An 11350-nucleotide genomic window follows, 5' to 3' on the forward strand; every position below is an offset into this window, starting at 1 on the left:
CTTTCACCAGCAACACATCCACCTTCCATTATCTACATGGCTATCCCTTCCAGGTGTTCCACACGCGTTGCTAATTGGCAAAAGTACTTAGACTTAGAAATGAGCAGTCCACGTACCTACAGAGAAAGGAAAGTTCCTATCTTTGCTTTAGGGACAAGTGTAAGTTTGTAAGTTTTCCCCCTTTTTGCTGTTTGATACACTTACATTTGTTTCTCGTTACAGATGATTGAAACACTTGTAACTACTGAAGCTCAGGAACTGCTGTACCAGCTCACAGCCCTGCTGGAACAGGAGTTAAGATGTCAGCCAAAGGCCTCTGGCCTGAGGCTAATTGAATCTGCTCACGATAATGGCCTCCGAATGACTGCAAGGCTGCGAGACTTTGAAGTGAAAGATCTCCTCAGCTTAACTCAGTTCTTTGGCTTCCATACAGAGACGTTTTCACTAGCTGTGAATTTCTTAGATAGATTCTTGTCAAAAATGAAGGTATGGCTTTTTAAACTATAAGCTCTGTCATTAGCTTCTGCTCATTGCAACCTTTTTCCTATTATAAGTTAGAATGTCTTGGTTTTAGATGGCTAAAGGTTAAGCTCCTTCCAGAGATTCTGGTTGTGCAAGAGCTAAAAAATATCTTTCCCTGTTCAGATTTTAGTATTGTTAAGAAAGCTGTTTCCTCTGGAGAAGAGAAGGAAGAGGGCATCAGTTGCAACTTCAGGATGCCCATAGGCTTGGAAATGCAGGCCATATTAATGGGTTAGGTCAAGACGGATTGTCTTGCCTGTTGCATGTATACAAGAACACTTTAAATTACTTATTATTTTACTGCTGTTTCAACCTACCCGTAAGTCTCGTGTATATTAAGAGGCTTGATGCTGGTCAGCACTTAGAATCTGGTAGTGGCATGCTGACCTGGGTTGTTAATCGTCTAACAAGACAGGATTACCACTATACTATTTGGTCAAGAACAAAAGCTTGTTTTCCTTGTGTGTTAAAAGAAAAATGAGAAAGCTAGATGGAGTGGGTAGGTAAATGATGATTTGAAAGACTTGTGAATCCAAAATAAGCAGTAAAAATGGGGACTGTAATGCCTATGGAATAAAAGAAGTGAGTTTATGTACGTATATATGTGCGTGTGTGTATATATAGAGAAGAGTAAAAAATCCCAATTTTTTTTTGTATAAGCCAATATGTACAACACTTTAAGTCCTAAAAGCTTCTGATTAAGCTATTATAGAACTTCATTAAGAAACCAGTTCTGCCTCAATCAATATATATTGTTCTGCAGTCTTGCTTTTTAGATGAATGAGGCAGAACTCATAGTGTGTAACGGTCTTCTCAGTTAAATAAATATGAGAATGTAACCAGACAAAAGACTGATTTTTCAATCTTCAAAAAACAGAACAACAGCCCCCGCCCCCATATTTTTTCCCTAAGATACACTGGTGCCTATAGTTTGGTATTTAGATGTTGAAATGGCTGGTCAAAGGCCTTCCTCTTTGAAAGTAACAACAAATTACTTTTCTTTAGGTGCAGCCTAAACATTTGGGCTGTGTTGGACTCAGCTGCTTCTACTTGGCTGTGAAGGCATCAGAAGAAGAGAGAAATGTTCCCTTGGCCACTGACTTAATTCGAATAAGCCAGTATAGGTTCACTGTTTCTGATATGATGAGAATGGAGAAAATCGTATTGGAGAAGCTGTCTTGGAAAGTCAAAGCTACGACAGCCTTCCAATTTCTACAACTATATCATTCACTCATTCATGAGAATTTAAGCTGTGAAAGGTGAAATATCTCATACTTATTTTGCTATGACTGTATATGATCAGGAAGCCTATGTAGAAAAGTAAGCAGGGAAATTACTCGAGTAATTGGCCTTTCTATACTTAAAAAAACCCACAAACTTTCCCCCTTTATTGGTAAATATCATAAATGTGAGTATCTGTAGTTTAATATTTTAATTTTAAATGTTGTTTGCATAAAGTGATCTAATGAGTATTGCACTCTGAGCCAAAACCCAAACTTGCTCAATAATGATAGTATAATAAATCTCTGCTTATGCTGCACTAAGTATTGCCTTATTGCAAAGATTTCAAAATCTGGCTTAGAAAGAGATTCCTTTTGGTAGTAAGCATTAAAATTCCTTGTTGGTAAACCTATTTTGACAATGCAACTCTCCCCAGTGTAACACAAGATTTATTTCTGGCATTAGGACTGCCAAAACTGAACACCTGTTTGACTGTAACCCTAGAACTTCTGGAACGAATGAGGCCTTTGTTTAGATAATGAATATTCTTACTCCGTCTCTGAGTTCCCAGGGTGGTGCTGCCTTGATCAAGCTTGCATTCTCCTTCTATATTCACTCATCTTTTTTTATTATAGGAGAAAATACCTTAATTTTGAGAGACTTGAGACCCAGCTTAAGGCATGTCACTGCAGAATCATGTTTTCTAAAGCCAAGGTAAACAGCTTGAAAGCTCAAAGGCAACAAGACTACTGAAACTTAACAAAGCAGTGTTTAAAAATGTTTTCTCTCTCCCCAGCCTTCTGTCTTGGCACTGTCTATTATGGCACTAGAAATAGAAGAACAAAAACTAATGGAGTTGACAGAGGCATTGGAATTTCTGCAGTTGCATTCCAAGGTATGTACAGATAAAGTTTCAGGGAAGGAAGAAAAATGCTTGCAAGGGCCTACACAGTGGGGAAGAGGGAGGTCCATTGGCATACTGGTTTCTTTTGTGGCTTGGTAGGGGTTTTTTTTTCCATTTGGCTTGGGATCTTTGGCTTCCTATCTTATGCGAAGAAGCTGAAAGTACATGTATGATATAAGGATTTAATGAGTTATTAACATATGAGATTCTGTCTTGCTATTTAGATAAACAACAGAGATTTGACCTTCTGGAAGGAACTGGTGTTAAAGTGCCTTACAGAATATTCTTCGAGCAAGTGTTCCAAACCAAATGTCCAGAAATTAAAATGGATTGTGTCTGGTCGTACAGCACGACAGCTTAAACATAGCTACTACAGAATAACACACCTTCCTACAATTCCAGAGACCAGCTCATAATAGGTAACTCCTTGTAAAATCAACTTCTGATAATGTAGGAGTAATTAGCTGTTAATTACCTCAAGGTTTCTTATTCCATATAGGTAACCTCTTGAAGACATGTAACATAAACATAGTAGGCCTGTCATAGAGGCTGGTCTGTTCTCGTGGTCATGCTTGAGCCAGTGCTGTACCTAAAGAAGTGGCAACCTAATATATGAACATTGGAGAAAGAACTGATCCTCTGGTGTGCTGTGGGAGCAGAAATGTGTGCTACAGACATTGGGACCTCATTCAAACTAAAATGTGGAGTAAAACTGGTAAAAAGGCAGAGAAAAAACTTGGCTTGCTCCTATCCTAAAAATAATTGGCTGAGAGGAAACAGTTGCCTATTAGAATGAGTTTCTTGTAATCATTCACTTAAACCACTTTAAAAGAAGGCAGTTTTATGCAGTTTTACTTTTATAACTGTCCATTTAGTAAAGTCTAAAAACTCTTATTCAGTTACTCATATTACTGTTTTTTTACTCTGTAGAAATTGTGAACTACTTCCTTATCTAGACTTTAATTCCAAAGGCTACATATTTTCTGTAACAGCTGTCTTGCTGTTGTCTTGCTATATTAAAGTCTGATGCTTTGTTTGGCTCTTATAGAAAGCCCTTCAGTTGACTTTTTTTTTTTTTACAGGAGTACAATAAAACGAGGAGAGAACCATCCTGTGACCCTGTCAACAGACACATGAATATTTGAGAAACAAAGTCTGAAACATGATCTTAATAATGAAGAACTCAACTCATGGAAAGAGCATGTAACATTTCAGACTAACGATCCTTCCAGCAAATATGTTCTTTTCATGATGATTACAACAACGCTCAGTGTCAGTTTTCAGTCTTATTTGTTAGACTGTTTACTGTTCAGTGAAATATCACAATACTGATACAAGGAACTTTAACACCTTATAGTTTGTAGAGCAGCTTGTGTAGTCTAATCTTGGTACATTATAACTGCAGGTGCTGAATCATGTATTTAATTTTGAAAATCTGGTTCACTTTCCAAAGATTACATGACGCTAGGAAAACATCACGTGCAGCAGCACAGTGCTGCAGTGTCTCAATCAAACAAGACTAATCCCGCTCAATATTAATGACAATAGCAAATGCCTGTCAGTCCACCTGACGTGCTGTTTAGGCAGTGTCATGTGTCCGCATGTTCCTGCTGGGCAGGGCACTGGCCTTCTACCATAGACACACATTAAAAACTAGGCTATGTGGTACCCACTGAACACGTCAAGTAGCTAGAGCAGGAGAAAAGAGAAACTTTATTTCATTGCCTTGTAAAAGGTAGTCACTAATACAGCATTAGTAACTTCAGTATTGTGTAAGAGGTGTAGTTTACTGAGATTACAAATTATTTCATAGAGGGTAAAAACTTCATGCTACCTAATGAAGGCTGAGGGAAAGTACTGGGTTACCTGCCCCAAATCTGACATCAGTTTTGCAAAGTTTCACTGTACAAGAGGTAAATGCTGATGCTGAACAGGTGCATTTTTACAGGCACAGTAGGAGCGGGGCTAATGCCCCATCTTGGCCTGAATGTAGGAGCAATCTAGTTCAGAAACACTGAAGATTGCTTCAACTCCGATCTCTTTAACGGTAAGCATCGTAAAATACAACTGTTTGAAGACCGGGTCAGTACTTGAGGCATACCATGCTTCTGGTGCTAATAAGGAAGTGAATAATAAGAATGTGTATTATTGTATGTAAGATGAAGGGAGGCGTTGGGGGAATGTTGCTAATGACCTCTTGAATTCTGCATCACTGTGGAGCAGAGGCTGTTAGCGATAGGCTGTTAATAACTGATTGCCAGATGAACCGACTTAGCGGAGGAGAGATCAGAATGTTCTGAACATAGTGTGGGCTTAGATGTTAGCCAACCCTTTCCCCTTTAATAGCCGAGGGGGAAACCATTCTTTGCATATCTCAAACTAGTTAAACTTTTCACAGAAGACTTCAGACCAAAGCTTTGTACTGGATGAATCAAGCCTTCTCGTGAACTCGTGGGAGGGATTGCACTGCATAGTATGTAATTGGGTTTTTGCATCTGCCAGTGCTATCTGTGCATTGTGCTGGCCTCTGAAAAGCATACAAGTGATTTGGACAACGGTGTGGTCAGCCTACTGGGAGACATGGAGAAGATGCAATGTGCAATTCTGATTGTCATATCTCACTATTAAGATATGTACCTTTCAATTAAACATTGAAATGTGTTCAACTGAGTAACTCTTTTTCCATTTGTTATAAAACATTTTAGTAGGAGGTGTATAAAGTGACGTATCTGAACAGTACCTGGAAAACTTCCAGGCAGGAGGTAAGAGATGATGGAGATGGGTTTTTTTGGTTGTTTTGGTTTGTTTGGTTTCTTTTTTTTTTAAGAGGTTAAGGCTGCATGGGAAAGGCTATAGAACCAACAGGAAAAACTCAAGGTTCTTGATTAAATTATTTCAACTTGGCACACGATTACTCTAAATCCTTTGAGATACAAAAGTGTCAAGATGGAAAAGACTGACTGAAGTAGCTTAGACTGTTCCAATCTGACTTCAACCCTCTTCCATTATTTATCTAATAGTACATATCACCTGTTTCTATACATTGCAGTAAATACATGGATGGTGCTTGCTTAAGATAATCTGGCACTCGGATTTCTAATCTTGGGACTAGAATTTGCACTGACCTGAGCATCCCAGTTTGACTAGGCATGAGTTTAGCTATACATTTCTGTGCCTAACAATGACTCAGAGCGGCTGTGGTCCTTTTGATAAAGAGAACAATGCTGTGGCATTACTCTGTGCCTGATGTTGAACCAGATGCATGAAAAAATGCCAGTAGACTGTCCTCCACCCACTTACATAGCAGAGTAGCACTCTGAATAAATGCACAGGATTATTTCCTATGGAGTGGGTTTATCTGGATACTATATTACATACCCAAATCTATGCATCTGTCAAATACCTGTTACTATTTGTCTAAGAAGCAAGGGATTGAATCCCAGTGCAACTGTTGTGAGATGGAACACAAACCACCATTTGTTAAAAGTACAGAGTGAGAACTGAGTAGATACTGATTAAGGAAAGTCATAGCATCAGTATCTTTTTATTTTCACCTAGATTCTTCCAGAATTGGAGGTCTGTAACTTACAGTAGATGATAGAAGTAGCTAACCAAGTAGTTCAAACCTTTCCTCCTAAAAACAATTCAGAGCCGTAACTCCCGAATACATACTTCACAGTTGTCCTCTTGCCTTGACATCAGCCTTGGACTTGGCTATAGGATGACTCTCATGCTACTTCATAAAGCAGAAAACACGGGAATAAAGTTTAGCTTTGAAAGTGCATATAGCAAATGTAAGCTCATGCACTGAATTGTCAGATGCTATTCTAAACTTCAGCTGTAAGCAAAAGACATACAAAACTGTCTTGTGCGAACCAACTACTGTAACAAAAAATACTATTTCACTGGATAGTACTTCAAAATTTTGATGCAACGTTAACTGTTTTCTATCATCCCTCTGTCTTCAGTTGCTTTTGCAGCAGTCTCCTTCATTTCTTAACTGTGCCATCCACCTTCTATACTAGGATGATGGTAAAGATACAAAACTTCATAGCCATAAATCAGCATTTGATACCACACTACTTTCCTTCGTATAGTAAGGCCAGTTCTCTAAAACCCAAGCACAGTGTATGAACTTAATTTACATCCTGTAAAGATGACATGGGTAGAAGGAGCACAGTTGATTATTTCAGGAGTATTAATGCTTGCTTGCTCATACAACAAGAAAGCATTGGATATATTGCAACAAAAGCATTCTTCCTCAACTATTGCTTCAATTTTGCCGTGTGCCAACTGAAATGATGCAATTTTAGAAATAAGGCTCAGCAGTATGATGGACAGGTGCTGGCAATTCATCTTCAGTGAGACTTCTGCTTAGGACTGAAGTATAGGCAGTAGTTTCAGAGTTCAGAATACAATAGGATTTGGCAATCGTGTTTTCTTCCTCCATTAGTCTGTTTGACCCAGCATTCATCCTGTATAATGCTGTGGTTGGAGTGCTTCTCAGCTGCATCCTTAACAATGAGTAGAAAATTCCTGATACATATTTGACACATGCAAAATATTATATCATTCAATAACTGAGTTTAAAATGTGGCTATTAAATTTAAAGCTCTCTACAAAAATCTAGAGCTTCTTAGATAGACTATCAACAACTTGTGCTGTATGTTGGTAATGAATAGATGCAAGATACCATTTCCTACTTCAGGACTTCACATTCCTTTCAAAAGTCATTATATTCTCTTACTTTCAAAATCTTAAATATTTATACTGAAAGGCTATATTACATTAACACATAAAATTATTTATATCCAGACTTTCACCTGACCTTTCAGTTTTCTAGTATCGCTTACCTGGTAGCAAGTATTAATCATTAGTGCTATATTTGACAGCACAGTGGATTGTAAAACATTATTTGAGGCAGGGTGCAGTAGTTTCTTTATTTAAAAGGCTGTTTTAGAATGACATTTATGAGTTCTCAGAGGGCTGCTACAGAGGGAAAGTGTAACTGTAGCCATCCTAATACCCTTCCTGTTGCAAGTTAAGAGAAAATATTAAATATCTTGCTTATAAGATTTATTCTTCAACAGTGAATAAGATATTCTTGCATAAAGACAAGTGGTAGATTTATAACTGACTGGTTTACTATGGTGTTTCTGAAAAACAAAACCCCAAACAAAACACCAAAACCAACATTCTGCTTAAAGGTGTTACTTTTTTGTGTACACCTTTCTCTATAGTTTGTCCCTTAGTATTAGAAAGTTATCACAGCTTATAAATCAGCTGGTAACACTTTGTCTTCATTCTACTGGAAGACATCTTCTTTCTCTTCACTGAAGTAATTACTTGACAACAATCCGCTGAAGAGATCACTGAAGTCCTCACCAGTCACATGATTCCAATCTGTAAGTGTAATGTGTAATTCCTCTCAAAGAACACAGATAAAAAACAGTTTACTTTTCAAGACTAGAAAAGTCTGGTCCTCCTTTACTGTAATTTCCAGAAATTTCTGCCCCGCTGAAGTCAAATCCAGGGTTCTGATGGAGGTAAGAGAAAAGTTTAATAGATAATAAAAAATTTTTTTGTTAAAAAAACCCCCAAACAATCAACAAACAAAGAGCCCAAAACTGTTTCTGTTAATATTCTGCCATTGCAACAAGGACATATAACCATCAGCTTGTCATCCATTTGTCATGGCACTAAAATTCTTGGAAAACGCATCAACAACTAAACCTTAAATTGTCATAGTGTGGTTGCCTGCTGCTGACGTGACTTTGTTCTCAATTTGGCAAGCAGTTAGGTCTCCCAGTAAGGAAATATTAAGGAAAGTTTAAGAAAAATTTCTGTCTCCTGGTGTCCCTTGAAATTACTATTTGAAAATATAAGTACCTGCCACGGTGGATAACAAGTTTCATAAAAATGTTGTTCTTTGTTGCAGTATGTAGTGTGCTGATTCAGCTGTTAAGTAATAAGTTGTGATTCTACAACTCTGCAGACTTGCATAGGAATAGTTGCATGCTAAAGGTGTACCAAAACAATTTAAGCAAATTCAGTAAAAGGGCAAGGAAAATATTTTCCAGCTAACTATTCTACATCGTGCGATGTTATAAACAAATGTATTCAATAGAGCTTGGTGTTAGAAGTTTGTTGACAATATGGCCATGTCATAATTTCAGATAGTAATAGAAACTGTGTGTAGCCTAACTTAAGTGAAAAGTTGTTAGTATTACGCAACAAACCCTAAACCAGCAATACCCGCCCCAAACTCATCTTAACTTCTCACAAAACCTTCAGGCAGACTACAGACAGAATAACCTCTCGAAAGCACACTGATAAAACTTCGTGAGCGTTCTATATATATACTAAACTACAGTATATGTTTCCATGGCACTGGACAGCAGAACAATTTTGCTCAGCTTTCATGGCCATAACCTCCATGTGCAAACATAAAATATAAGGAGTAACTATGGTCCTTTAACTTGCCTCTCTTTGGAATCGCTCCAGCGTAAGTTTCCTTTGCATCTGGTCCTGTACCCAAGGATCAGCAGCGTATTCATTTTCTAACAGAGACGTCCAACAGTTTCCAGCATCTCGATTTGTCTTCATTAGAACAATTCGTATGAGCTTCCTGTCTTCTGTTGCATGAAAACAGACACATAACACAACCACTAAACTCAGTCCTATGTGCTAGTCTTCTTTATTGTTGGTTTGATGAATTCACCATTAACAAGCACAGGATTTTTTTGATGAAGTAATTTAAATTCTTAATGCCAATGCCAACAGGGTTATCGATAAATAAACAAACATTAACAAGAAACAGAAAGGCTGAAGCCAAGATAGCCTGTACAGCCACCTCTCCCCTTTCTGGCCTGTAAAAATGCTGAAGCTGTTTTAAGGGATTAAAACACAGTTCGTAAGTACTTCTGTTGCAAACATAAACTATCCTTTTAGTGAGGTTCACAACAGAGAAAAGATGTAATCTATTAATATATACAGCTCAGCTAAGGCAATAATGAAGGATTTGAGGTCAGGCTTTACAGAGGGTTATTACCAATAAAAGCCAGAACTAAGTTTTAGCGACATATGGAGGTATAATCAATTTATTTAAACACCGACAGTACGCTTATAGACAATATATTGGAAGTACATTTCAAAGTTAACATGTAGGATGTTTAGTTCTACTTAACTAAGGAAATACAGTGTTACAAAGTGTAATTTGAAGACTATTCACGTACTGGAAAAGAGTAGGCTTCACTTCACAATGTTTGTTTACACTTCTAGTTTCCATGTTTAAGTAACTAAATTATTAATCAATATTTAGAATAAATATTGAATGGAAAACAAAAACCACGACAAGAAAACATTAAGTGAGAGGCACAGTCCACAAATATGATTGCCAAAACCCAGAATATTCTGAACACTTTACAATATTTATGAAGTAATGATCAGAGAAGCTTTCTTCGCTCATTATCTGTAGGTACCTTAGCGTGAGTTTTAGATTGCATTTTGATTCTCTTGGACTGTAGGTTTTGTCACCCATCCCAAAAATATAACGCATAAAAGAAGGACAAAAGACAAGAAAAGTAACAATTATGCAGAGGCGCAGACCACATAACTCCACCGTAGTTGTCTGGCTTTAATGAGGGTTTGCCAAAAACTTCTCACTATATGGAAGTGTTTGTGATCCATCGACTACTGCCTTCCAAGATACGGCATTTTCCCATTAACCTTAATCGCTAGGGCTTTTGTACTACCTCAGTTCCTTAGTCTGGCAATAACGATCGTCTTTTTTACAAAGCTATGTACAGAGAAGAAAGTAATCTTTCCCATTAAAAAAAAAGGGGGAAAATCTGCAGCATCTTTTGAGAAGTTCTACTGCCCTCACAATGTCATTGCAGATGTAGGTTATTACCTAACGTCCATGTTCCTTCATCAGTTATTGTAGAGTCAAAAAGTTTACCCTGCAAAAGACACGTACAATATTACAAAACAGGAAAATCCATTCAGTATCCCGTTCATATCGAATTGTGAAGTTTTACTCCCAATTTACCTTCTTGTTTTCTGCTGAAAATGAACAGGATGATCTTGCCCGGTAAGTATAGACTTGCACGTAGACGATCAAAGAATTATTTTTTCTTACACGCTTTTTTTTTTTTTTTTAAATGAAGCACTTAATACGGTAAAAATACCTGTCACTGTTTCAGTATCTCAACTCATTGAAAGGAGTTGTGTTTCTCAGGCGGTGATGCCATTTTTAATAGACTTGCCATGGAAATGCCAGCGTTTCTGCCGAGGGTAATTAACGTACGGCTACGGCGCAGTGGATAGACACCATGCTACGAAGAGCTGTTCATTGCCAACGGGAAAGCAGATCCGCTTTTGATCTGTTTTTTTGGCTTTCAGCAGTGATCGAAGCTACGCACTTACACACTGCCCAGATCACTACAAAAGAAGAATGCAAGGCCACGCGAGTTTGTCGCCTTTTGTTTTTCCTGTCGTCTTTCAAAGACCGTGCCGTTCGCCAAAACCGCCTCTGTTACATTTCACTTTTAATTCATCCAAATCTCGACATTTAAAGAAGGAAAAAACCCCAACAACCCCCAAAGCAGAAAGCGCAGCCCGGCAGAGGGATTTTAATCCCCTGGGGAGGCAGCGCAGCTCCCCGCAGCCCCCGGCGCCCCGGGGCCCTCCGCGCCGGGCGCG

General features: G+C 38.1%; 2 protein-coding genes across 3 annotated transcripts; one reads left to right on the forward strand and one right to left on the reverse strand.

Annotated features, from left to right (window-relative positions):
- The first annotated feature begins 222 nt into the window (after nt 1-222).
- Nucleotides 223-5309, forward strand: CCNG1 (cyclin G1). 2 transcript variants are annotated; one of them, XR_663360.1, is made up of 7 exons: nt 223-486; nt 1528-1781; nt 2379-2457; nt 2540-2638; nt 2872-3066; nt 3147-3362; nt 3730-5309. XR_663360.1 is itself a non-coding variant. In XM_009318511.1 (6 exons), the coding sequence occupies exons 1-5, from the start codon at nt 223-225 to the stop codon at nt 3061-3063; spliced, it is 888 nt and encodes a 295-aa protein (XP_009316786.1). In that variant the 3' UTR covers nt 3064-3066; nt 3730-5309. The 2 variants fall into 2 exon arrangements, 1 of the variants encoding a protein (XP_009316786.1); XM_009318511.1 differs by lacking the exon at nt 3147-3362.
- An 855-nt stretch (nt 5310-6164) lies between these two features.
- Nucleotides 6165-10614, reverse strand: NUDCD2 (NudC domain containing 2; the record flags this gene model as incomplete). Its single annotated transcript, XM_009318571.1, has 3 exons — nt 6165-8184; nt 9131-9282; nt 10560-10614. Coding segments are annotated over 3 exons (291 nt in total), but the record flags the coding sequence as incomplete, so codon positions are not given.
- Between the last annotated feature and the right edge of the window lie 736 nt (nt 10615-11350).

Source organism: Pygoscelis adeliae, unplaced genomic scaffold, assembly GCF_000699105.1.
Source record: "Pygoscelis adeliae isolate BGI_AS28 unplaced genomic scaffold, ASM69910v1 Scaffold42, whole genome shotgun sequence".
Classification (NCBI taxonomy): Eukaryota; Metazoa; Chordata; class Aves; order Sphenisciformes; family Spheniscidae; genus Pygoscelis; species Pygoscelis adeliae.

What these genes read in the sequence shown, in the direction of transcription:
- CCNG1 (XM_009318511.1), top strand. Translation starts at nt 223, where the DNA reads ATGATTGAAACACTTGTAACTACTGAAGCTCAGGAACTGCTGTACCAG. An exon ending in TCATGTTTTCTAAAGCCAAG is followed by an intron (nt 2,458 to 2,539) that starts GTAAACAGCTTG and finishes CTCTCTCCCCAG; the next exon opens with CCTTCTGTCTTGGCACTGTC. An exon ending in TTCTGCAGTTGCATTCCAAG is followed by an intron (nt 2,639 to 2,871) that starts GTATGTACAGAT and finishes CTTGCTATTTAG; the next exon opens with ATAAACAACAGAGATTTGAC.